The 27,720-nt window shown below is 35.3% G+C and overlaps 1 protein-coding gene across 1 annotated transcript; it reads left to right on the forward strand.

Annotated features, from left to right (window-relative positions):
* LOC131150480 (uncharacterized) lies at positions 1-27,589 on the forward strand. Its single transcript, XM_058101208.1, has 4 exons — positions 1-391; positions 2,111-2,207; positions 26,529-26,588; positions 27,261-27,589. The coding sequence occupies exons 1-4, from the start codon at positions 117-119 to the stop codon at positions 27,339-27,341; spliced, it is 513 nt and encodes a 170-aa protein (XP_057957191.1). The 5' UTR covers positions 1-116; the 3' UTR covers positions 27,342-27,589.
* The last annotated feature ends 131 nt before the right edge of the window (positions 27,590-27,720 follow it).

The following is a 27,720-nucleotide window of genomic DNA, read 5'->3' on the forward strand; positions in this document are numbered from 1 at the left end:
CCATCACAGATCTGCACGGAACTGAACGGTCACGTCCACTATATCATCCACTCAAGCCAAAACTCACCCACTCTCTCTCTCTCTCTCTGAAAGAACGCAAGGTCTTGAGGTATCCCATGGCGCCCAAGAAACGAAGAGCCGAAGAGGTCAAGGCTGTAGCAAAGCCCTATCTGACGTCATCCCGCGTGACTCGGAGCTCCACCCGCCGAGCCACCGCTAACTCGTCTGCTGACTCGGTGGTCCCTCCGCCGGTCGAGTCTCAGAAGAAAAAGAGGAAAAAGGCCTCCGAGAAGACGAACGCTGCCCCCGAGGTGGCTGCGCCGGTGAAGGGGAAAGCGAAGCTGGTGGCAAGCGCTAACGCTGCTTCCAAGACCATTGTGATTGAGCACTGGTGAGATTTGCTCTATTGCCCTGTTTGGCTAACGGTAAAATCGAGCAAAATGAAACGGTATTTTTTAACTTTTTGATACTTGTGGTTCCTGTTTTTATTGATTACAAAGTCGTCTTTGCGTTTGCTTGGGAAAAGATATTTTGTGAACTTGTTTCAAGAATCGCGAAAAAATGGGATTTTTGAGTTTCTAGGAGAAAACGTAAAAATGGACGAAGGGCAGCGTGCCTCTCGAAGGGTTTCCATTTGCTTGAAGACGGCCTATCCTTCACTTGTTCTCTTTCTCACTCTCTCTCTTTCTCTGTGTCAAGAAAGTGAAGGATTTTTAGTAGTAGAAAAATTCAAGAATTCAAAAAAATAAAGGATTGCCGATTTATAAAATTATTTAATTTATTGCGAACAGCGCAGTCTAAGTGCAGCATTATTAAACTAGACTGAAGAACTAAAGAGGAAAAAAGTGGTGTAGTGAACTGAGAGAGTCTTAATCTGGTCAATCGTGAACCAGGCTGCTTGCCACCAATATTTGTCAACGACACAGAATATGAAGATTACTCTTAAAATTGATTTTGTGTGGTATAATTGCACAATACGTTTAGAGGCTGATTAAAATAAAAGTTTTAACACATTTATTTATTTCCTAAGAAGGATGCAGATTATATTAATGAGTCAAGTGTACAGTAATTGCAACCGATAAAAATTGGTCATAGCAACCAACAAAAAAGAAGAAGAAGGAATAATTGGTCATAGAAGGTAGAAACGGACAAATTACACTATTTTGACTTTAGACTCTAGTTGATCTCTTGAATTCCTTGAACAATATTTATTCCTAGGTTGGTGCATTAAGAATTTTCAGTTTTAAAATTTGATTATTTTATTGGCATCTTGACCCCTCCCCCTTTTTTTTTTGGAAAATGCATGATTCAGAGAGGAGTCATTTCTTGTTCTAAAAATTTGGGTAGTGATATGGTGTGGCTTTTTTTGGATTTGATGGGGCTCATTTTGATGTGGCTTTTAGTAGAGCCTTTCAACTATTTCATTGGTAAATATAGTTGGACATTGATTTTGAACTTAAAGGTTGCAATAAGAGGAAATTTCGTTGTTTGGAGGTTCCCAAATGCTGATTTTAGGTCAAACTATTTCCCTACTAGTTTTCATCTTAATTAGAAGCAATTTTAATGTGTGAAATTAGTTTTATTATGTTGTGGTCGCAAACAGGTGCTTGAGTTCTTGGCTGCTTTGAATGTCATGAGCCTCACTGCCTCAGTTATAGGGCCATGCAATGTTCCAGGAATTATGCATGTGATTTACTTGTGTTAGGTTTGTGCTTCTCTTTGTTCAAATTGTTCTCTTGGTTTTTAAAGAATGTGAAGACCAGTGAATAGTTTTGTGTCATTGAAGTTTGTGGTAATGTCAGGACTTGTGTTCTGTGTAATGTTCTGACTTGTCTAGATCATGTTTCAGTGGAGTTCTTATTCATTCTTTTTTTGTTTCCCTGAAATTTCCACTTTTTTTATTTAAAAAATTTTGGAGCCTTTTCTAACACAATGATCTTTGTTATTGCAAAATCTCCATTTTTTGTTGTTACAATTATTTGTTTCTCGAAGTAGAAAATTTTTCAGCACTATATCTCATCTAAGGCTTTGGTTTTGTTGTGATCTATTTTGTTTTGACCTGTTTTGTTTTTTGGCCTGTTTGTTCCTTTTTTTTGGTTCTTTATTGCAGCAAACAGTGCAATTCATTCAAGACAAGGGCTCATCAGGTGAAGAATGGTTTAGAAAATCATGTTTCTGGTATCACAGTGCTGCTCAACCCAGATAAGGTATGCTTGATTTTTGGTGCTTTTATTAATTGGGCATACTTGTCATGTTTTCGTAACCCCCCTTTAAAGAATTAAATTGTGTGCATATGCTGTTTGCTTTTAAAAAGAAAAGGTAAAAATTATAGGCCCCAAAATCCTGCAGAGGTCACCCTTGTGGTAGCATTTTCCTTTTTTATCCGCCCCCTCCTCTGTGCCTGAACCCCAATACTAAAAAGAGATAATTGGAGCTAGCCTAGTTTGAGGCTCTCAGACCCAAGTTGAGGTCCCCGTTTGATTTACCCCATCCCCAGCACTGGGTTCTCTATTCGATGTGAGTACGAGAAGAACCTGACTCAGTATTCTTAAAATAAAAAAATAGAGGAAGCAAAACCAACTCAAGATGATAAGGATAACCCCTTAGCACTTTCTTCTTTCTTCTTGCACCAAAGATTGTACCATTTCTGATGTATTTGTTCATTTTAAATACTCAATCTTATCATATTTTAATCCTATTTTATCATGTCATGCTAATTTCAACTCTACCTCCCGGAGTTCATTCTCCGGGGAATTCCGTTTAAATCATTCTGGCGGATTTCTTTCCTAGGCTTTTCTTGAGCGGATCTCATGATCCTCCACAGCCACGTCTTCTACATTTTCCCCATCTTGTTGTTCTAACTTGTCGATTAATTTTTACGACCATCGAGTGACTTTTTTACTGGTTTTTTTTTACTCCAATAGATTTTTTTCTAATTATGTTTTGGCTATTGGGATCGATTAGAATTGCATCGAATAGAAATTTAAATTTATTCCAAAAAAAAAAAGAGAGATATATAAGGAGAAGGCAAAGGATTTGAGTTTGAAATGTAAATTATGAATCTAAATGAGTGAAGATCTAAGAAATCTTCACTTTATTTTTTTCGAAACATTTATTAGATAAAACTCTCCAAAAAAAGTATGACATAAATCCAATTTTTGATTCAATTTTTGTTTGCCTCTTCCTATCTAACTATCAATGCTAGCCCAAGTGAGTGGAGAACTTTTAAAGGAAGGGCATTGCCTTGGATGTGTTGATGCATCCCTAATAGAACCAGCAAATACCTCTTGGGAATCTTAAGATTTAGGGCTCCATTAGTTTGCATCTAACTGCCTATAAATAAGAGGTTGGGCTCTTTTTGGTCTAAAATTTAGTGAACTGATATTTTGGTAATCTCCTAGTTGACTGAACAAGAGATCTTCTCGTTGCTAATTTAATATGAGGTTTACTCAAATGCATTATTGGAAACATTTTGCTTCTAAAAAAAAAAAAAAAGTAAATTTCACAATTCTCCATGAAACACGTCTTGTTATTTCCAAATCTTACATCTATGTCCAATGATTATGTACCAAATGACAAAAAAAGTCCAGCATTCATATTAAGTTCACCTCCAATCTTCTTCATTGTCAACTTTAGTGTTTGAAATTTTTTGCTCTAATATGGTCCTCTAAATTGGTGTATATTTCCTATATCAGTTTGTGTCATAGCTGTGTTTTTGAAGGCAACCAATTGATGAGGGACATACGCTGAAAAATGACCAAAACCTTTAATGTCAAACATTCTAATGCAAGTGGGGAGGGAGGAATTAAAGAAGGAAATATAATAAATAATGGGGGAGAGAAAGGTTGTAGGAGGCGAATCAGCAAGCTGATGTGAAACAGCATCAAAGAATTACGACCTAGAACGAAATTTGGGAGAGATAGAAGAGAAGAGAGGGGAAGAAGAAGAAAGGAAGAAAGAAGGGGAAAGAAAGGAGGTAAAGGGGAAAACTCAATTTCCCCTTAGTTTGAATTCAACAACAATCACTCCTTAAATAGATTTTATGCCCTATTTATAAGGAAGCCTAAAAAATAGACAAAATCCTACTACAAGAAAACAAAAAATAAATAATAAACTACTAATTAATTAAACACAGTTGGGTTTAGGACCCAACAATCGTTGACCCTTTTCTTTGAAATTACTTTCCAATTTGGGTCGAAATGATCCATTCAAATACCCGCTTCCCATTCTGCATCAATTCTTTCCTAAAATGAATTCAACTCATCAAGTTGGGGGAAGCACCAAGGGGTCTATCGCCATCAATAGAATCATCTAGCTTCTTATGAACGGAAGTGGTACTCTTTAAATTAATTTCAGATGGCATCAACTTATTTTTGTTGATGGAGAGAAAAAGAATTTTTATAGGCGTCTTGCTCAACCCTCCTACCAAACAACCATGGACGGTCAAGAAGTCTGACAAATCTTGAGAGGAAGGATATTACACTGCATTGCCTCCACAATTGAACCAATCTTGAAGGTAAGCAGGCAATGATCATGAGCCTTTAAGTTGGCATTGTTCATCCAAGAAATTTTGTATGGATGGGTATGATATTTAAATTCCTGATTTAACTTCTTTGCAACTTGTTTTGAAGCAACAATTGTACAACTAGAAGGGTCAACAACTAAAGTACAAAGCTGCTTATGACAAATTCCTCAAGTCTGAAAGATGCTAGTTCATCTCCAATCTTCTTGTTCTTTAACCTTGTGGGAAGGGAGTATAGGTTGGATTCTAAGCAGTGTTTCATGTTGCCATCAAGTGACTTGAAACCTCTCTTTTAGCTTCAATTACTTGGGTAATGTCAACATCATCTTCTTTTTCTACAATGGCCACGACTTGTTTAGGACATTATGTAGCTCGATACCCAAAAACCTTGACATTTGAAGCACTTGTATGATGGTTGGACCTTAGAAGTTGTTTCAGAATGCCTATGCGTCTTTGAATGGGTAGTGGTCTGAACTCCTTATACCTACCTTCTCACATACAATTCCACTAGTAGTTTTTTATACCTAGGGGTTGATGTAGCTTTAGGAGGATTACATTGCATATCCCCGTCAATTTGAATGGCAACCTGCACTGCATCTCCAACTGCCATAAGACAACATGCACAGGCTTGGAGCAATAATTGGCTTCAATCCTTTCCTATGCAAATGAGCATGTTGTTGGTTTTTGGAAGGTATAGATTGTTCTTACACAATGCTTTTCATCTCATTCCCTGCACTAATCTCTCCAAATTTCATCCCGTGTTCTTTCACGTCCAATTAATAGGAAAACCTGAAATACAAGAATTACACATATACCCCTAAAGATACATGAATTTACAAACCCCTAAAATACACAAAAGCCTATTAATAGCAAACCAAACACATGTAAAAGTTATAAACTACTAATTAGCTAATGGATTTAGCACCCAATATTCCCTTGATCTTATTCCTTGATATTGGTTTTCCAAATTGGGTGAAAATGATCCATCCAAATACCCGCTTTGCATCCCACATTACAGGCTAGTTTCTGAATTCAAGATATTACAAGCCTAACAACAAGGATGCATTTTTTATATATAACCAAGGCTCAAGTTCCTCTAGAGTTACTCTTGCATTGGGGCTGCCTTTTCTCTGCTGCAATCTTCTTACAAATACACATGCAAAACTATTGAAAAACAACAATATGGTATACTATAGTATATATTAACTCCACAAACAAATCAATTTCCCAAGAAACACACTACTCTAAAGGAACTAACCAAGTGTCTAATTTCCTAATTCTAAAATCTATAGAATATACTTGGTTCCCTAGACAAAAAAATTAAGAGATATCTTATGGTGACCAAAAGTAACACACATAACTTTTGTTAGATGCATATATGTTATTTTAGTAATTAGTTTGTCTTAATGTGGGTATTTTTGTCTTTAAGACTATTATTATTAAAAATTTACGAGGGCAGACTTGGAGCTGTTGGTAAACTCTAGGACACTGCCATCTAGTTATTTTTTTTTTTTTCACCTTCTCTTCTCTTCTCCTCTGCCCCATCTCTAACTTTACAACATGGTATCCAAGCATTGATCTCCTTTAAATTTGATTTCTCTAAATTGATTTTGATACTTTGTTTTTTGTTTTTCGTTTTTCGTTATCCTCCGCTAATCAGTCCTTAAATCTAATTTTCTAGGTGTTTTGAGAGTCGTTTAAGGACAACTTTCCTCTTGGTTAGGTTTTGCAACATCCTTCATAAGAAGTTGTGTGTTTTCATGGTGATCTACCGATGTGAAGTCAATTATATTCTGTTTTTAGTATGATATTCCACATGCTGCTATTAGTTGCACTCCGTGCTGTTTTGATGTCATGTGTTCGTGAATGATTGCTTTGTACCGATTGCTGGTTGGTCTTGACTGGTGCTCAAATATTTATTTCCTGTTCTCTCTGCATTCTTTTGTTGTCTCTACTAGCCATAATGCTTGGAGCTGCTTCCAGGTTGTTTATTAAATGCTTGCAATATTTTGCTGTGGTCTGCCTTGTTCTTTGTCGTTAAGTAATTCCTCCTAAGATATTGTAAGCTCAGCTTTGTAGTCATAACTGCCTATTGAAGTGCTGGATTTTGGAAGGTTTGAAGTATTGTAAGTTCTGGTATTTTGAAGTCTGAAAGTGTTGTTTTTTGCTGGTGTGTGCTACCTGATTTCTTCTCAAGCTCCCTCTTGTAATAATTCAGCAATGGATACTGTTTCTAACCGTAGTAGGTGAAGTTTTGGAGGATGAGAACAAGGTTTGGATTGTAATTGCAGTAGTGGTTGTGTACTAGGGCAAGGAGTTCATTGTGGCAATTCTTTCATTTGCACACATTGTGGCAAGGAAAATCATATTGTTGATTGCTATTGAGATCTCTTTAGGAAACCGACTTGGGCCAGTAAGTCTTTTGCGAAGGTCAATTCTACTATTGACATTTCAAATGCACCTAGCCACTCCCTTGGGGAGTAGAGTACATTGTCCATTGTGTCTCAAGAAGTTTCTATTGGTGGCCCATTTAGGTACAACCAGACTTCTTGCCTCTTCATCCTCCTTTCCTTGGGATATAGACTCTAGTGCCTCCTCCCATATAACAACTAGTCCAATTTGTTTAGGGCCTTGAACTCCGCTACTTTACGCTCCAAGGTTACTCTTGTTGATGGTTTGGTTACACCTATTTTTGGTTTTGGCAATATTCTTTTAATTCCTTTTATTCCTATTTCATCTCTTTTATATGGGCCTGAATTTTCCATGAACTTGCTATCTGTTAGTTAATTAACTAAGTCTCTTAACTATTCTATGCACTTCTTTCCGTCTTATTGTGTTATTCGGGATCTCTAAATGAAGGAGATTGGGGGATGGCTTGAAAAAGATAGCATGTACTATTTCAATGGTGGTTATGGTGGGTCCAATTCTTGTCATATGACTTACTTAATTTATACCCATGGTGTTTCTCTTGATCAGTAGCAAGCTCGTTTGGGCCATCCATCCCTTCATAAACCACAAGTTTTTCCTATGTTCAGGTCGTTTCTCCTTTTTTAGTGTTTTGTGTGTTAGCTAGGAAAGCATATTAGGATATTTTTTCTGTTTAGAGTTGGGTCTCATAATAAATCACTGTTTTCTCTTATTCATTTAGATGTTTGAGGTCTCCCTTAGAGTTTAGAGTTAAGAATTTGATTGGCCATCAAAATTTTATGCCCTTGGTGGATAATTTTTTGCGTATGACCCGGATTTATTTGTTGAAAGATAAGTCTGAATTTTTTAATGTATTTACTTAATTCTATTAGGAAATAAAAACTTAGTTTGGCATTGGTATTCAAATTTTTTGATTTGATAATGCACTTGAATTTGTTCAAAATGAGCTTCAATCTTTTTGCTTGGCCAAAGGGATTATTCATCAAACATCATGTATACATACCCTTTGGCAGAATGGAGTAGCTGAACCAAAAAATAGACATTTTTGTACTCAATAGGATCCCTTCTAGTGTTCTAGAGGGGCAAATTCCCTTCTCCATCATGTACCTAGAAACACTCATATTTTATGCCTCTTGTTTTTGGGTGCACATGTTTTGTTCATGTTCCATGCACTAATCAGAACAAATTCTCTCCTTAAATATGTCTTTGTTGGGTACTCGAGAAGTTAGAAGGGATATAGATGTTATGATCCCCACACATAGGAAATATGTTAGTGCCATTTGTCACTTTTTTTGAGGGGGCACTGTTGTGAAAATTCGCAAGTGCACGAAATCATAACAAGTAATATAGTGATAAAGAAGGATTTCGAACCCATGAGGACTATTTACCTATTAACTATTGAAATTGTTCTAATTCTAAATTATTTGAAAATCAAGAAAAGTGGTGGATTTTGAATCTGAAAAATAAAATAAAAATAAATAAAATTAAATCAACTAAATACTTAAAAAGAAGAAGATTTCATCCAAGGAGAAAACACTAAGGCTTCTGATTCAATTAACCAATCCAATCCCAAATCCTAATCTTGCAATCAATCAATTATCATCCTTAGGGGTGTCAAAACAGGTTCACGGGTCAGGTTCGGGCGGGTCATAAACGTGTCGAGGTTAAATGAGTTGCAACCATGTAAACCAAACCCACCCATTTCTTAAACAGGTGGGTCACCTGTTACCTGTTTAAAAAAGTATAATTTATTTATTTAAAAAAAAAAAAAAAAAAAGTTGGCTGATCTGAAGAACACAAACCATACCAAATCAAAGGAAAGTGCAGGGATCAAAATGAGCTCACTTTCTTCCATGAACGCTTGGAATTGTTTGATTGCTTCAGATCCCATTTTTCCTTAATTTCTGTACAACAACACTGTAACACACCTAGAAATTTAAAAGGAAAGAAAAAAAAAGGAATAAAAATTGGGTCTTCTAATTTTATTTATTTATTTATTTTTCTTACCCTGCATTCGCTTTTATGACCCCAAATGTGAGAATCTAAAAATCACCAAAATCTAGAGAGAGAGAGAGAGAGAGAGAGAGAGAGAGAATCTCATTCTCCACCCAGTCGGACCCCCACCGGTCACTGTATCCATTTCCTTCCTATCACTGTGACCAAACCGGCGTACAGGGGAGGCCTTGCCCTTGATGTCCTGGGGCACCATGGACCAGAGCTTGTCGTCTGTCAATGTTGATGATGGGGCAGTAGATGGAGCTTGTGGAAGTACCTCATGCCGAGTTGCCGACCTTCCCGAACTACCCAAGGTGGTACATGTCGAAGAGGATTCGGTGGTGGTGCATGCCACCGGCGTTTCCCCGCCCTTTGGGATATTGCCAATGTTTTCTAATCCGGTCGTGGCCAGCGCTCACGTGACCTCTTTTCTTCCTATTCTTCTTGAACATCGTCATCATTGGTACGCTCTCGCTCTCTCGGCTTTGCGATGCTCCGGGATAGCGTCTAGTGTGATCTATGGAGTTGAAGGATTTGCTCTCCATGATTCCTTCCCTCTTTTCGCGGTTTGTCGCCGTGACCAAACTTGCTCTCAAATGTGATTGTAGATCTGTTAGCAAGAGGCAGCCAGTAGCCTTCCAATCGCGGCCCACTGGAAATTGAATTAGGGTCTCAGTAGGGTAGCATCTGCAGTTAGGTGGGTAGGGTTAGTGAGTTAGGTTTATAATATATATAGGAGCCAAATAAACGGGTGACTCGACCCAACCCGGGTTGACCCGTTTAGAAAAGGGTTGATTTTCATAGACTCAAACTTGTCCTAATCAGGCGGGTCACAGGTGACTCGTCGGGTCATGACCCGTTTTGCTAGGCCTAATCATCCTATTTGACGGCAAAATATTCTAACTTATCTAAGACCCTCTCTCGAGTAGAATTAGAATTACCCAAAATATGATAACCCGCGATATGTTTATGCAAATTTAAAAGCATTTGAGTACATTAAGATTAATAATATTTCACATAAAAGCCGCACAAATCACGTTGACACATTCCTGTCTTTCATTCAATTCATGGCATACATCATACGAAGCTAAACTACATGCATAATCTCTCAAATTAACATGCACAACAAATCATTCAACTATTGGTCAAATTATTAAAAGCATTAAACTCAATGATGTATACTTAAAAGGAATGATAATATTACGATCACATAGAAATAAAATTCGGAATTGTCATGAAGAGGTTACGTTGTAGCCTTAGCAATAGAAATTAGGTCATAATAGAATCAAAACAAACCATAATAATTCTAGAATTCATAATGCAAATTGTACAAAGGGAAGATGAAAGAATTAAAAAGGAAACTGTCTGTAGTCAAGAATCTCAATTGTCAACAACTCTAAGTCAGCCTCTCTCTTCTTCCTTTCCAGGCTTTGAATTCCTCTAATGGTGAAACAAATCCTCCCTTTCTTTTCCCTAATTTCAAATCCCTGCTTTTAAAAAGTTCTAGTTGTGCTCCTTTCTTATCTCCCCAAAACAAGATCATCCAAATCCTCTCCTTTTCTGCCGCCGCCTTCATGTGCGATTTTCTCTATCAAGATATATTCGAAAATCTTCAACACGAAAGTTGTGGGATTTTTTCTTAGCTTTTCGTAGATATCCATATCGCCCTTTTTGGAGTTCTCTAGCAAAGGTTATGCTCCAAATACTGATGGGTATTTTAGGAAATTTGAGAGAGGAATTTGAGTTTGAAAAGGACTTTTGATGAAGGGAATTTGAATTTGAAATGAAAAGTTTCCTCCTTATCCGATGACTCTTTTAATTTATTTATTCCTAAACAAAAAATTAACAAAATAAATCAAAACTCTAATAAATTATAAAATTGAACACAAACTAGCATAAAAATAAGAGTGAAAGTATGACAACTTGTATAGATATTAAACACATCAAAGCACCCCCAAACTTACAATTTGCTAGTCCTCGAGCAAAAAGAAAAAGGGAAAAGAAAAATTAAACAAATAGAATAGGTTGATTTCTCGCAATGATTGCCTCATGGATTGCATAAAGAAATTGATTCAAGGTAGAGTTTGAACATTTAACAAGTTTTTAGATTAATTCAAGAGCATGCTTAGGTTTACGTAAGAACCTTGAGTGTGTGTGTGAGTAACCAATCTCAACTTGCTATTCTATTAACTTGGATCAATTTATGCAAACTTGATTGAATTATGATTGATCTCTAGGAGAATGAGCTTCTCGAACTTCATATTTTTCAAATAAACTCTCCACTAATGTAGTACAAACACACCACAAAAGATCATAAGGTCTTAATAAAAGCTTGTAATGTTCGGCTTAAGGGTAATGGCAAAAGAAAAAATTGTATGGAATTCAAAGCAAGGAAATTCAACACAAGCTTCACCAATGAAGAGAGAGAAAAAATTACATTTACTTCCTAGAGCAAATTATGAGCAATTTATTCATCTATATATTTTTTTTCTCCTTTTTTTTTTTTTTTTTTTTTCCAATTCCACAACCCCCAAACTTTTTTTTCGTAATTCGGGTTGTATTATTTGTACTATTATTTTTTTTTTTATAGAATAACAAAACTTGCTCTTGCTCTCTTAACTCTTTAACAACTTTTTCTCTTCTCCAATGACTAAGCAAAAACAAATTTTCTTGAAAAGGTAGGATGAGTGTTTATGGGTTAAAAGGTATGGTTAATGTGGGTTAATGAAAGAAAAATGGCCAATGTGTTTAAGCCTGGTTTGACAAGTTTAGTGTTGTAGTTTCTGCAGTTGGCTTTATTTAGTGCTGCTTTCATCATTCAGCCATAAAAAGGAGATAGGTACGGCACTTCTAGTAGTTTATGTTGATGACATCATCATCATTGGCAAAGAGCGGAATTGCAAATGTTAAGCGGTGGCTTCAAATAAAATTTTCAAATCAATGACTTGAGGATTCTATGTTATTTTATTGTTATTGTGATTGTGCGGTGTAAGAAAGGGATGAATCTATCTTAGTAGTGAAAATATACATTGGACTTGCTAAGTGAAATTGGTTTTTTGGGAGCTAAACCACTTGATACTCCTATAGATCCCAATGCGAAGTTGTATGGGGATGTTGGATTGGACTTGAAAGACAAATGTCGATATAGGCAATTGGTTGGTGGCAAGTTGATCTACTTGGCTGTCACTAGACTAGGCATATCTCTTGCAGCGAGGGTGGTGTATTAGTTTATGGAAAATGCCAAGCAACCTCATCAGGATGCTGTTTGTAGGATTTTGCGCTATCTTAAAGGTTCTCCCGGCAAATGGTTAATATATAAATGTAATAGAAATTGTGAGATTGTGGAATACTACCATGAAGATTGGGCTGGATCTGATGATGATCAAAGGTCTACTATTTGGATATTGTACATTTTTGGGAGGTAATCTTCTTACTTGGCGCAATAAGAGTAAACTACTATAGCAAGATCTAGTGCTATTGGAGAATATTGAGCTATGGCTTATATCGTGCGTAAGTTCATATGGCTGAAGTCTCTTAAGTCAGAGATGAGATTTTTGGTATCAAAGCCAATAGGATATGTTTTGTGATCATCAAGTTTTCGTTTATATTGCTAACAATCCAATGTTTCATGAGAAGATAAGGCACATGGAAGTTTATTGTCATTTTGTGAGGGATGCTGTGTTGGAGAAGGTTATGAGGACTCCTTTTGTGAAATCTATGGGATTAGCTAGATGATGTTTCTACGAAGTCTTTATTTAAGCCTGCCTTGTCTAGTGGTTGTTACTGGGATTAGGTGATATTTATAACCTTTGGCTCGAGGGGGAGTGTTAGAAGAGAATATGTTGTTTTAGTAATTAGGTTGTGCTAATGGGGTTATTTTTGTGTATTAATGATATTAGAGGCCTGACTTGGAATTGTATGTAGACTCTAGGAAACTGCTGTTGCTGCCCAGTTTTTTTTCCCTGTTCTTATCCTCTCCTTCTCATCTTCTCTCCTCCATCTCTAACCATACAACAACTTTGAAATATGAAATATCAATTTGTTAGGAGTTCATTGGCATCATTGTAAAAAATTATGGAAATGAAAACTAGAAATGAAAATTAGTAGAAACTAAAAATTGAAAATTAGCAACTTGTTTGATAAATTTTTTTAAGACAAACAAATTAAAACTCTTATTGAACAAATGCAAGATTTTTCCATTGAATCAAATAAAAATTAAAAATATATATAATTAAAATAATGAAAATACTAAAAAATTTGTAAACCTCAAATGATTCTGGATCTAATGAATAAATACAACCCTTTTTGGTAATATAGAAGAGAACAAGAGAAGAAGAAGAAGAGGGCGCCCATTTGATAGTCACATTTGGCAACTAAGTATCAAATAGCATACTTTTCCAACACTCCCCCTCAGTTGGACGTCTTAGTTTGTTACAACAATAAGCAAGATATTAAGTAAGGCCTTTCCAATAACATCAACTAGCTGATTCAAAGATTTCACAAAAGCCCTTTCAACCTTTTTCTACACAGCATCCTTTACAAAACGACGACCAGTTTTAATGTGCTTCATCCTCTTGTGAAACAATGGGTTGCTAGCACTGTAAATATCAACTTGATTATCATAAAACATATGCTTCATCACCGAGAATCCCATAACATAAGAGACTTTGACAATATAAAATCACTCATATATGAGCTATCGCTTTGTGTTCTATAATTTGTTTCTTGCTGTGCCACATAACAAGATTACCTCTTACAAGTTTACAATGTCCACTAGTAGACCTTTGATCATCAATAGAGCCAACCCAATTTGCATCAAAGTATCACATAATCTATTACATGAGCTCGCGCTTGCTCTCTCAGGACAGATCATGCTCTTGCCTTTTGCTGTAGGCTTTGTTGTACATGTTGATGGATTCTTTCAAATTTAGCTATAGAAGAGAACCTCCACATATTGGTGCAAATCGAAAGAAAAATAAATTTTCAATATGCATTGGAAAAGTTTGGGATTATGAGTTTTATTCAACCACAAGAGAAGTCTTAGAGGCACAATCAATAGATAAAGATTATTCTATTAGTTGCTAGATAGATCGATGAGTGTTTATTTTTGCTTCCTCCCCCCCCCCCCCCCCTTTTCAAGCTTTAGAGCAGGTCATCATTTTAGAAAATTTGTATTGAGTGGACACTTAAGCCCTAGTTTGGAACATCTAAAAAATAAGTGCTTATTATGAAAAGTACTTGAAATTAAGTATTTGTGTCAATAACTAGCATTTCATTTACACTTAAACAAGTACTTATTTCAAAAAGTACTTTTTCAAACTATTTTTTTTTTTAAAAAAGAAAGTATTTTTTGAAAAAGTACTTATAATGAGTAATCCCAAACCACATTTAGATAATTATTTTTTCAATCAAGTACTTTTTCCAAAAATGTACTTTTTTACAAATAGTCCCAAACGATTCCTAAATCAAATTAGAAGGGAAAGTTCTTGGTGGGTTCACGATCGAACAACAAGGATTGTTCGATCTTCATCCCTAGAAGTGTGGAAGGGGATGGTCGGCGAAGGTTCGCATAGGCGCAAGCAATTGTGAGAGAAGTTGAGAAAAGATATGGCTCAACCATTAGGTACTCAAAATCGTTGGAGTTGGAAGGAATAATCTTTGGTGGCTTAAATGTTGCATGGGTGGATGGTGATGTGGGGATTGTGGAGGTTCCCAAGGTGATTCGAGAGTTTGTGGGGAAGCTAGAATTTAGGAAGGGGAAGGGCCAATCGTGTGTGCAGGTGATAGAAGTTGGCTTTGAATGAGTTTGGACAAGGATCCTAAATATTATAGATACCTTGTTGGGAAATACGCCACTAGCTTTTAAGGGAGTGGTGCAGGACTAGGGTGGGTAAGAAAAACCAAAAAACTAAACCGCAAAATCTGTTAACCATTTTTTCAGTTCAATTTCTGTTTGAAATTTTTAGTATTTTTAGTTATCAATTTGAATTTAGTTCGACCCATTAAATAATCATGGTTAACCAAACCAAGCCAAATATTATAAACATATAAAAATACTCGTTATATAATTATATATAAAATTTTAATAATTTCAATTAAAAAAATTGTATTACTCTTAAGATTCATGCTTTAATTTTGATAATGAATATATTAAAATTTACATGTTGATTGTTATGGAAGAAAAAAAATTAATTTATAGTGCTTTAAAATTTTAAATTAGATCCAATGGTTTGGTTAATTGTTGGATATTGGTCTAAAAAATGGTTAACTATTTGATACACTTCGGTTTCTGTTCGCATTTCTAGTGATTTGAAACTTAAATTTGGTTAATACTTCGGGGGATATAGTTAATCGAACAATGTCCAAGCTTATTTGATAGCTTCAAGGATTTACATCCAAGGAAGAGATTAGAAGGAATTCAAGAGAGGAAAAAGAGAGAGAAGGGGGGGGGGGGGGGGGGGGGGGGGTGGGGGGGAGGAGATGCAAGGGGAAATCGCACGTTCACTTTCATTTCAAGTTGATCGACAATCATAGTTGTTAAAATCGTGATCTGGTTTGCAGGATCTCCTACTTTACTAAAACAATCCTAATTACATTGAATCACAAATTGTTAAGAGCATAGTAGAATTGGTGGGATTGGTAGGATCATAGTAGGATCGCTGTAGGATTGTAAGATCCTCCATTCCTTCATATTTTTAAAATCTTTTTACTAAAATACTTTTCATATAGGATTTGTTTTTGTCTTGTATAACTTATGTATGAAATGGATAACTTAGAAAGTGATTTGTTTTATTTTATATTGGCAAAATTATGACTCCAAATTTATTTTTTTGGTTCATTGGTGATTGTTAAGTGGTGCAAACTTTAAAAATTAAGAATAAAGATAGATAAATAATATATTGGTGCATATAACCACAATAATGATAATATTGGTGATGATTTTAATGATGGCCTTGATTAATTCATTGATTATTGTTGTAGTGATATTAATGAGACCAATGGTTGCTTGGATGCAGACGCTCTAGACAGAAGTTAACTTGATAGTTTAGCTTTTGTTTAAGAATTTTTTTTTAAAAAAAAACGGATGTTTCACATTATATGATTGTTTGTTGATTGAGTTGTGTTAAAAATTATGTTCTTGTTTTTTACAAGTTAGGAATGCACTATTTGAATATTCATCGTTTTCTTTTTTTATGCAATATGAGGACCCTATCATAGATTCTTGTAATTCTTTGAGTCTCCTATACTTACACCAATTTTGTAAGCTTATAGCGTAGAACTTTATGAGAAAAAACAAGATTCTACATATGATTGTGCAAAATATCCTAGTGATCTTGCATAGGATCCGAATTTTAACAACCTTGTCAACAACCTAACTCTTTCATAGCCTTCACACGCTATTTATAAGCCTAAAATATATGAAATTACACATATAAAAGATACATGAAATTAGAAAAAAATTATGAGAAAGCCCCCAAATACACATAATCCTATGCTAATTAAACCAAACACATAATAAACTAGTCTCTAAACCTGACAACTCTTGACCCAATTCTTCTAGATAAGTCTCCAATGAGGGTTTGCCCAAGGTTAGGCTTCATGTCCTACATCAAATCTCTTGTAGTTAGAAAAAATTCGGCTTGAATTTTGAAATGTTGGAGATTCAAAAGTAAGAACTAAGAAGTGAACTTGAACTCTTTGAGAGTTGGTTCTCGAGTGATGCAAGAAACCATGATCCTTTGGCAACGCCATAGACTTGAATTGAGAATCGACATCAATGAACACATCAGGAATGACAAACTCAACAATAAGAATGCTTGAAAAATGGATAAAAATTCGTTAATCCAAAATGAATTAAATCTATTTAAATCAAATCATATTTGATTTGCCTATTAAATGAGTCAGATATGGATTACAATTTAGCCATCCGACTATCTACCTAATCTGCCACAAATTATCCGACTCGATCTGCTCTACCTTGTTTATAATGGATGCTATGCTATGGATCAGAACGTAACAATTGATTATAAAGATTTCATGCTTTAAAGTTATTATGGAACGTGCATTGGTCAATTTGTTTTTAGGAATTAGTTTTGAAAATATTTATGCATTTTATAATTAAATTTATATGGAAAATTACATTTTAAATTGTGATTTTTTCCCAATTTTTGGGAATTACGTGTTAATAATAGTTATGTTTTCTATTTTGTAAATGTTTTACAATTACTAAATTATAAATTCAAATGCAACTTCGATTATTATATTACAAAATAAGTTATCTACCAAATTGGGAAAAAAAATTATTCTTTGGAATATTTAATTATCTACCAACTACCACGGGTTATCTAATCCAAACCGTCACTTAATTGAGTTAGATATATATTTTAATTCCCTCATCTTATAATTTACTTAATCCGCCATGAATCATTTGGCCCAATGCGCTTTGCTAGATCTACTTGAGATGTCTTTTGGCACATGCATTTCCTTCCTTGTAGTGTACTTTGACATGATCAATAATGTCATTCTTTTTCTCGGTTGGTTAGCAGAGCAATCAAAATGATCTTACCATTATGGTGGAAGAAATCATCCAACCAAGGAGCACATGGCCATTCATGGGTTATGAACTTATGATATCACATCAAACTCTATCAAAGTAGTCATCCATTTGGATAGGAACCAAGCACCTTTCGCAAATGTGTAAAGTAGTGTTATCAATACAAGTTATAAGGCTTTGAGTGCGGTCCAGATGAAGTTGCATGCGAGTGACTCCATTCTAGAAACTACATTCATGGGACATCTTCCATCAATGATGAATTTGCAGACATTTTCTCTGCACTTTAGAAGGTATGGAATGGCTTCATATTACATACGAAATATGACAAAAGCCATTCATTACAGTCACCATGTTGCTGGATTTATTTATACATATTGCAACTATATATCACCAAAATCCCTTAACGCAATTTGCTAACAATCTTGAATCAATTCATGCAAAACCATAAAATAATTCCCAATTTTTAAGAATTATCTTCAATTCATTCACCCTTGATCCTAAGTTTCATGCTGAACTGAAACAAATTTGCTGAAATTTCACAAAATGCAGCATAAAACCTAATTTTTGATGTTGACAACGACAGTTTCTCATTTTTCCTATAAACATGCTTGTAAAATATCAGGTCCACAATCAAATTAGCACGCCTCAGATTAAAATTTCATGGAAGAGACCGAAAATATTGTGGCTGGAGCAATTTTTGGTGAAAGTGGGAAATACAGGATAGACTGATAGGTTTCCTTATGTGTGTCGCCCGCGGGTGGGGGCATGGGCCTCTGACAAGGATCCTCTGGCAATGAAATTTCAACAGAAGGTAGATCTGTGGGTAGGGATTATAATAGTGGTGGTGGTGTGTAGAAATGATCTTAGGAAATTATGGATTTAAAAGGGGTTGATGGCTGGAAATTATTGGCTAGTGCGCGGGACTTCACTGGTGATCAGATGGTGATGAAATTTTAGGGGAAAGGGGTTCAAAGGGTACTGTTTTCTATGGTATGTGTGGTGTTGCAAGATGAAGTTGGAAATTAGGGTTTTGAAATTAAGGGGCACGACTATTATGTTTCAAGAAGCAGCAGTAGGCAGACTAGTTTTCATATGGTTATGTGGAAGAATGTTATGTAGGAATTTAAGGGCAGTTACAGAAAATAAAGATAGAGTTGAAGAAAATAAAAGTGAGAAGAGAAACTGAGAAGGGAGAGCAGAAGGAGAATTGAGAAGGGAGGAAACTGTTGCAAGTTGAAAAGACAACAATTAAAGAACATAATAGAACAATAAGAGAATAAACTGAACAAAGAGAAAGATAGAAAGAGAATTAGAGACAGAACTAAGACGAAGAGAAGGAGATGAAAGAAAAGAGGAGGAAGAAGAAGAATGATTGGAAGGAAATTTGGGGATTAAAAATGGAAGAATGGAGATCGTGATTGGACTTTGATACCAAATGTTGTAGGACAACATCAAGGATTTGCAGCCAAGGGAGAGATCAGAAGAAATTGAAGAGAGGAAGAGGAAAGGGGTGAGGAGATACAAGGGGGAATCATGCGTTCACTTTCAATTCAAAGTCATCAACAACCTAGCTCTTACATTGCTACACGCTACCTATAAAAAAGCCTAAAATACATGAAATTACACATATCCTTAGGGCTGCAAACGAGCTGAGCTGAGCTGAGCTTTAATGTGTTCAGGATCGGCTCAGTAACCTAAAGGCTTAGCTCGAGCTTGGGCTCGGGCTCGGGCTCGGGCTCGGACTAGATTGAGCTCAAAATTTTGGGCTCGAGCTCGGCTTGAGAATTAAACCACAAGCTTGGGTGCGACTCATTTTTTACCAGTTAAAAAACTTTACTTTTTATTAACTAAAGTTTAAACAATCCATGGATAGGCTATTATCGAGTCTAACCAAGCTACTCATGAGCTGAGCTTGTATATGTTTAGGCTTGACTCGTTTATTAAACAAGCTCGAATATTTCATTTATAAGAAGAATAAGCTAGGGTGAGCTCTTATCAAGTTGAGCTTCTGGGCCGCTCATAAGCATTATGGTTCGTTTGCAGCTCTACATATAACCCTACTGATACATGAAATCAGAAACAAACTCCTAAAATACACAATTGCAAGGAAGCCCCGAAATACACAATCTTATACTAGTTAATCAAAACACATGATAAACTATTAACTAAACCCAAAAAACCATTTGACCCAATTGGATGAGTCTCCAACAAAGCTCTATCCATTGTTTGGCTTCCTGTTTTGCATCAAGAAGATTTTGCCTATTTGCAAACTAAAGATGGTGATTGATGTACTTAGGGTCGTGTTAAATTAAACAAAGTGAGAGTGTAGGTGAGACTCATGCCACAAAGGGTTTCAAAAAGAAGGGGTACAATGGGTCTAGTTTTGGGAAAAGCAAACAGGTGGAGACATAGATTCATTATACATCTTCATTGGGTAGAACTATTAGTGTGAGTGGACAGCGTGGGCTTTTGTCTAGTGGGAGGAGAGGCTATTTTGAACTTGGATGTGGGTTCCTGTGGAGGTCCATATCACACAAAGTATTCAAGGCTATAGGAAGTGTAAATGGAGGTTATCAAAGTGGTTGATCAGGGTAAAGATCAAGTTGGTACAAGTTCTAGTTATGACAAGGAGGGGACATCAAGTTATAGGAACCAACAAACCACATGTTTATACTTAGGGGTGGAGGAGGATGGGGAAAAAGGAATCCTGAGAGGCAATTAAGTATAGGTGTAAGGATAGTTAAATTTTTAAAAAAGACATTGTGATGGCAGTTTTGAATGGGTCAAAGCTAGATCTAGTAAAAAAATTAGTGAGGGAAATCTCATTGAGAAAAAGAAATAGGGTCTAGTGATGAAAATTTTATTAAGAAATGGGGTAATGTAATTGATAAGGAGGGTGAGCTGGATGGTTACTTATAGATGAGGTTCATGAACAACTTGGGCTTGGATTAGACTCTTCTGTTTCATCAGGGAATTTTTCCTACAAGTTGCCACCTTCGATGGACGCTTTGGAGTATGATGGAATAAGCAAGGGAAGGGACAAGATTGTGTAGATTAAGCTTGGTATTTTGCGTAGCCCTAGGTCTTGCTTTTAAAGTTTGTTAGATGAATCATGAAATGGTTTGCAGTTAGTTGATTTGGAGGGAAAGGAAGTCCTTCAAGATAGTGGTTAAAGCAATAAGAAGGGACAACGAGAATTGGCCAATTTGTATCATTCCATAAATTATGAAGGAAAGGGTTTGAAAATGGGACTTTCTTAGGTAGATTTTGTTTGGTTTTTCGGGAGGGTGAGCAATTTTGTTATGGACTTTTCCCTCTTAGTTTTTAGCTCTCTTTTTTTGAGGATTTTTCATCCTCTCTTTTTTAGCACTCTCATTCTCTTTTAATATATCATCTTTTTTCTATAAAAAATTCGTAGGAATAGGAGGATCAATACATGAGGGGGTACCACAAATTGTTGATGGACTTGAAATGGATTGATTCAAGGAGGAACTAACACTAGAGGAATAAGGTGTCTCTTAAATAAAAAGATGACATGGCACAAATATATTTCCAGCAACTGTGGGATTCCTCACATTGACACTCCTTTTGAGTTCTTGAGTATCGAGAATGACATGCCTAAGAGTATGAGGAGAGAATTTATCTTTACTAATATGTGGAAAAAGAACAAGACATGTGAGCCCAAAGACACCAGGAATAATAGAGAAGATGGATGTTTCTAGGTACACGATGAAGAAGAGAATTTGTCCTTATAGAATATTTGACGACCTGTTAAGCAGAAAACAGAAGCCCAAAAGGTTTTAAGGGACATGCACAAGACCATGTTATGTCAAGCAAATGTTTCTTGGTTTTTTGTTTTCCTTTCATCTACTCCATTCTAGTGAGGGGTATGAATATATGATGTTTTGATGAATAATCCCTTTGGCGAAGCAAAATGATTGAAGCCCATTTTGAGCAAATTCAAGTGCATTATCACATTGAAAAAGTTAAATACCTAACAGGGGAAGGATAGGAAACCCTTTAGGACTTAAAACTAGGGAAAACAAAAACTCTACTTTAAGAGTTGACAAGGACAAAAAAGAGAGGAAAAGAAGGGCGATAACTACATCACGTTGATCAGGTTCATCTAAGTTTATGCTTTGATGGTATGTCTCAAGTAATTGAAAATTCAATGAAGAAAATACAACACTTATGGTTAGAGATGGAGAAGAGAAGAGAAGAAGATAAAGCCTAGTTTCTTGGAACCTCAGGGGAGGTCCTTGGAATTTTTGAAACATCAAGGGAGGTCATTGTATTTTTGTCAAACATCAGTGTCTTTTGCCATAATAATAATTAAGAACAAAAGCACTCCTATTAACACAACCTAATTATTAAAATAGCATATTCTCTTAACACTCCCCCTCAAGTTGACGGTGTATAAATATCACCTAACCTCAGTTTGTAACAAGCATTAGACAAGGTGGGCTTAAATAAAGGCTTTGTAATAACATCACCTAACTAATTGACAGATTTCACAAAGGGAGTCCTCATGACCTTCTTCAACATGACATCTCTGACAAAATGACAATCAACGTCTATGTGCTTTGTCCTCTTATGAAACACTGGATTGTTAGCAATATAAATGGCAACTTGATTATCATAGAACACATCTATTGGCTTCATTACCAAGAATCCCATTTTTGACATAAAAGGCTTTACCACATAAGCTCGCTTACAATATGAGTCATACCTCAATATTTTGCTTTAGCACTAGATCTTGTTGCAGTAGTTTGTTTCTTGCTATGCTAAGTAACAAATTACCTTCCACAATTGTACAGTATCCAGTGGTAGACCTTCGATCATCAACAAAATCAACCCAATCTGCATCAGAGTATCCCACAGTCTCACAATTTCTATTACATTTATATATCAAGTCATCGGTGAGCCTTCGTGATAATGCAAATTCCTACCAACAGCATCCCAATGTGGTTTGAGATTTTCCATAAAATGACTCACAACACCTACTACAAAAGATTTGTCAAGTCTAGTGATAGTCACATAGATCAACTTGCCAACCAACTACTTATATCGACATTTGTCTTCAAAGTCCAGTCCAACATCCTTAGACAACTTCACATTGGGACCCATAGGAGTATCAATTGGTTTAGCTCCCAACAAACAGTCTCACTTAGCAATTCCAGTGTCTATTTTTGTTGAGATAGATTCAATCCTTTTTTGCACCGTACAATCTCAATGCTAAGAAAGTAACGCAGGATAATCAAGTCCTTGATTTGAAATTTTGCTTGAAGCCACTGCTTAACATCTACAGTCCCACGGTTTCCTCTGTCATAAGTGAGGGGTTTTCTAATAAAGTTTAGGAGGTGCCGCCCTCTTTTAACAAAAAAAAAATCTACAGTCCCACTATGGTCGCTACTAGTGATGATGATATCATCAACATAAAGTACTAGAAGTACCACACTTGTCTCCATTTTGCGAACAAAAATCCAATGATCAAAGTAGCATTGGATAAAGGCAAATGTAGAAACTACAACACTTTTAATAATTAGGTTGTGATAGTGGGAGATATTTTTGTCCTTAAGGCTTCATATTATTATTAATAATATGTAAGAGGGAAGACCTGGAGTTATACGTAGACTTGAAGAAACTGCCGCAACTTTTTCTCCTTTCTTTTTCTCTTCTCCTCTTTTCTACTCATTTTCTTCTTCTTTTCTCCATCTCACAACATGGTATGAGAGCTGGTTACAGGGAGGTTCTAGGTTCTAGTCTCATTATTTGTGTTTATTATGTGGTGTTTAAAAAAAATATTATATTCGTTGTAATGGGTGTTGTCTATCAGGTGATGATCTCTCCACGTGCTATCGGGCTGCACAAGTAGGGGAGTGTTTTCGAACAATAACAATTTAAAAATATGATTTAAATAATAATAGTACAAAATATAAAAAATATTATAAGTATTTTTATTTATTTATTATATTTTGGGATTCACTTTACAATAACAAGTTTAATGCACATAACAACTGAAAAGTAGTAAACTATTTTTTAAAGGGCTTTCATTATATTTTTAAAAAAATTTAAAATTTTATGAATATCTTATTTTAATTCTATTTTAAATACATATGGTCATTTTATTTTTAATTGGAAATTATGTATAAGATGAATGATTGAATTCACAAAAGTTAATTCTTGATGTTCAATTATTTGGCAACAAAACTAAAACTCATAAAATTTTATTTTTTCAAAAACAGTTGAAAACCAACAATAAAAATCGAAAATTGACAATGTAAACAAATGCATTTTCATAATCAGTTTCTTTACTGTAGAGAAATGAAAACAAAAACAAAAATGATACTAAATTCCACTGAAGCAAAAAATCAGCAACATAGAAGAAGACATTGTCATAATCATAGTTAGAATTGTACTATTCTTGATCCAAATCGTATGACTCATATTGAGTAGGGCTAAAACCAATTCGAATCTCATGGGTGAATCGTAGAATGATGTGAATCATAGGTGAATCGTAAGATTCTCTTGGTGAATCGTAGAGTTGAATTGAACCATAAGAGTCATAAGATTCAGTTTTCCCTTGATCTAGTTGGATCTGACCACTTCAAAACCCACTCAAGGCCTTCAAACTTTTTTGTTTTTTGCCTTTGGGCAACAAGAACTAGACTCATAAAATTTGGTTTTTTTTTTTTTTTGTTCTTTCCAAAAACAGCTGAAAACCAACAATGAAAATTGATAATTGACAATGTAAACATATGCATTTTCATAATCTGTTTCTTTACTATATAGAAATGAAAAAAGAAAACAAAAATAATACTCGACTCCACTGAAGCAGAAAACTAGCAACGTAGACGATGGCATGGTGATAATTATAGTTAGAATTGTACAATTCTTGATTCAAATCGTTTGACTCATAATGAGTAGGGCTAAAATTGACTCAAATCGCATGGGTGAATTGCAGAACGATGTGAATCATGGGTGAATCATAAGATTCGCTTGGTGAATTGTAGAATTGAGTCGAACCATACAAATTGTAAGATTCAGTTTGCCTTTGTTCAAGTTGGATCTGACCACTTCAAAACCCACACAAAGCCTTCGAACTTTTTTTTTTTGGATGGTGACATTGCATCTTTGTTTCTGCTGAGATGTCATTGAGAAGAAAACGTATATCTGGAGAAGAAAACCGGCCTATCCTCTTGCTGTTGAGAAGAAAGCTGGTTGACCAGGGTGGGTGAGCTTTTGGTTGCCTTCTCCAAAGTTTAAATTTTTTTATTTTAGTTTTTAAAAGTTTTATCAATTTTGTTTTATGTTTTTTGTTTACTTGTTTTTCTAGTTGTTAGAGAAAGCCTATGCATTAAAAAATGGTTTTTTTAATTAAGCACCAAGAAGTTCAATCACTGCATTAAACCGTCAAAGGTATTGTTCGATGTTGATTACGAGATTTGAATCGGAAAGATCAGTAGATTGGGGATTTCAGAGGATTTTCCTCTGGGGATTACTACAAGAGTATTTTAGATAATTTCTAAGCCTTCTTTACGCATAGGCACTTTGCCGAACCTCGTAAATTCTTGTGTCATGTGTTTTTATTGCTTTCCTTTATTATCTTGTGATTGATTGTTTACGTTTTGTTCATCGTTGGTTGCTGCATTGCACGTTCCGATTCAATTTGTGTTTCCGCTGCGCATTGGTGTATACTCTTTGCACAACATATTGTACAGGGTTATAATAGTTTAAAATGCAGTGGCAGTGTACTATTAGAACTATTGAAAAAAAAAAAATTAGGTGGTAAACTCTACATGTGTCTACTCCAAAAAAATAAAAATAAAAACTCCATTCCAAGAACCACATGCTTGTAGAGTAACTAAATCACCCCTGGTATCTAACAAGATATCTCATTATAACCACAAGTTACCCACATGTATTAGACATCTGAATATCAGTTTTTAAGTTTTTCAGTATTGCTTTGCTGTGTCATCATTCTACCTCACTTCAAGAAAATTTTAATGTGTTTGTGCGATATAATAAAATGGGAATAAAATAATTATTGTATAGCAGTATAGTAAATTACAAGCACGCAAGTAGTTTGACAGTTTCAGAACTGTTGAAAAACAATTAAATGGTGAACTCTAGGATGTAGTAACTCAAAAAAAAAAAAAAAATTCCATTTCCAAAGAACCACACACTTGGAAGGGAACAAAATCAACCCCCTAGTATGTAATTTTCTAATCCTAAAACATTTAGAGTAAACTTAGTTCTGAGAATAAAAAAATTACAAGAGATATCATGATATAAACTAACCCATGTCTTAGAAATATGGAAAATCAGATTTTTAGTTTTCATTCTTTTTTTGCTTGGCCGCATCAGTACTCTCCCTCACTTCAAGAAAATCTTAGTGTTATGTTTGGTTTGTGGAACAGAAAAGTTGGGAATATAATAGTTAATAAAAGGACTGCATTCTTAGGCAAATGACCATGCAATAGCTAGTGATATTCTAACATTGAATAGGATAGGTAGGAATAGACACTCTCATTATGATCTTTTAGTAACAATCATTCCTTCATTTTTCATGGAATTTCTTCTAATTGATTCCACCAATTAATGTAACCTAAACTTCGGAGATGAGTCGGCAAGACTCTTGATTGTTAAATGTTAGTAAAGAATGAAGTGGCTTAGTGAGTATTCTCTATATGTTGCTGTTCCAACTTATTTCCATTTCAAAATCTTAAAAGCTTGGTGTTTAGAATCTTGCCAGTACTTGATGAGTTGTCATAAACCAATATTTTTTCTGACGACATCATAGGTCTGCCAAGTAAGCAAGTCTTCCTGTCCAAAAATATTTTTCTTTTTCTTTTTTTTTGGGGGGGGGGGGGGGGTTTTAATGAATGTAACATGGCCTATTGAGTTGCCTTCAAGATGTGATTTACCATGCTTAGTATGTGTGGACCACTCACTTTGTTGTCTTGAGTTTTTGTGCCGCTGTATTTGTTTTATTTATATTTCGTAATTCATTTTCCTTTTTCCCCCCAGCCAAGACGAGGATGCTTTGAGATACGAGAGGAAGGTGGCGAGAAATTCATCAGTCTTCTGGTATTTATTTATTTATATTTATATTGGGTGGAGTTCTAATAAAAAGTTGCACAAATAGCATTTGATTCTTTTGTGAGAAAACGATGCATCCACATTACGAATTTTATTTGTTTGTATGAAATGTTCAATGGAATATGTTATAACACAAACTAGTAAGCCATTAGGACACGTTGCATTCTTGCATTTCCCTTTTGCCTTTTTAATTTTGCAATGAAATTCTCTTAGTGTTTGGTTAAGTTTATGCGAGAGCTTACTATGCCATTGCAGAATGTTACCTTGATTAACTTTTATGTGGGATGCCTATACTAAAGCTGGCCAGGGAAACCTGTTTTGGAGAATCTAGGATATAGATTATTGGAGAGTTTGGAAATTTCTTGGAAATTTTGGGAATTTTAGAGAAACTTCCTGGGAGTGCTTGGAAATAGTTTTCGAATTTGTAAGAAATAAGTGTGCAATATGGTCCGTGTAACAACCCCCCCCCCCCCCCCCCCCCACACCCAAAAAAATATTTCCCATTTTATTATTTATGCACTGTGCATTAGTTCAGCTTCCATTAGTGTTGTGGAAACCATTGAATATTTTATAATGTCTCAGATATGTCTAGAGTTTTTTAAGAGAAGCTCTTGTTTACCCACTGACGTTAACGCATCTGATTATATTTTTTACTTGCAGGACATGAAACGACCCTTTAAGAAGATGAAAGATCTTGACATGGAAAAGGTCATTTCTGATATTGTTGACAAGGTTAAATGACAAGCCCGATTACATACCATTGGATTTCAGTTGCTTTTGGTCATCAAACTTTCTTGCTGTGGTATATTTGTTGTATTGCTTGAAGCAAATGAAGTAGTGTTAAAAGTTTTTTGATGATAGAAACCTTCGGTGAGCAGCAGAAATTTTATTAGCACAGGAGAGTAGAGTACAGACAACTAGGCCAGAAAAGGGATTTGGTTCAAAACTCGTCTTCCCCAATAGTGATTTTCAAGGTCTCTCTTTGCTTCTGTGGTTTCCTTCTTCCTGTCTTATTTTCTTTTCCTTTATGTTAATTATTTTAGGTTACCTTTTGCCTATTACTAGGAATAGTAGTTATAAAGAAGAATAAAATAGTTCGTATTAAAAAAAAAATTGACAT

Source organism: Malania oleifera, chromosome 3, assembly GCF_029873635.1.
Source record: "Malania oleifera isolate guangnan ecotype guangnan chromosome 3, ASM2987363v1, whole genome shotgun sequence".
Lineage (NCBI taxonomy): Eukaryota > Viridiplantae > Streptophyta > Magnoliopsida > Santalales > Ximeniaceae > Malania > Malania oleifera.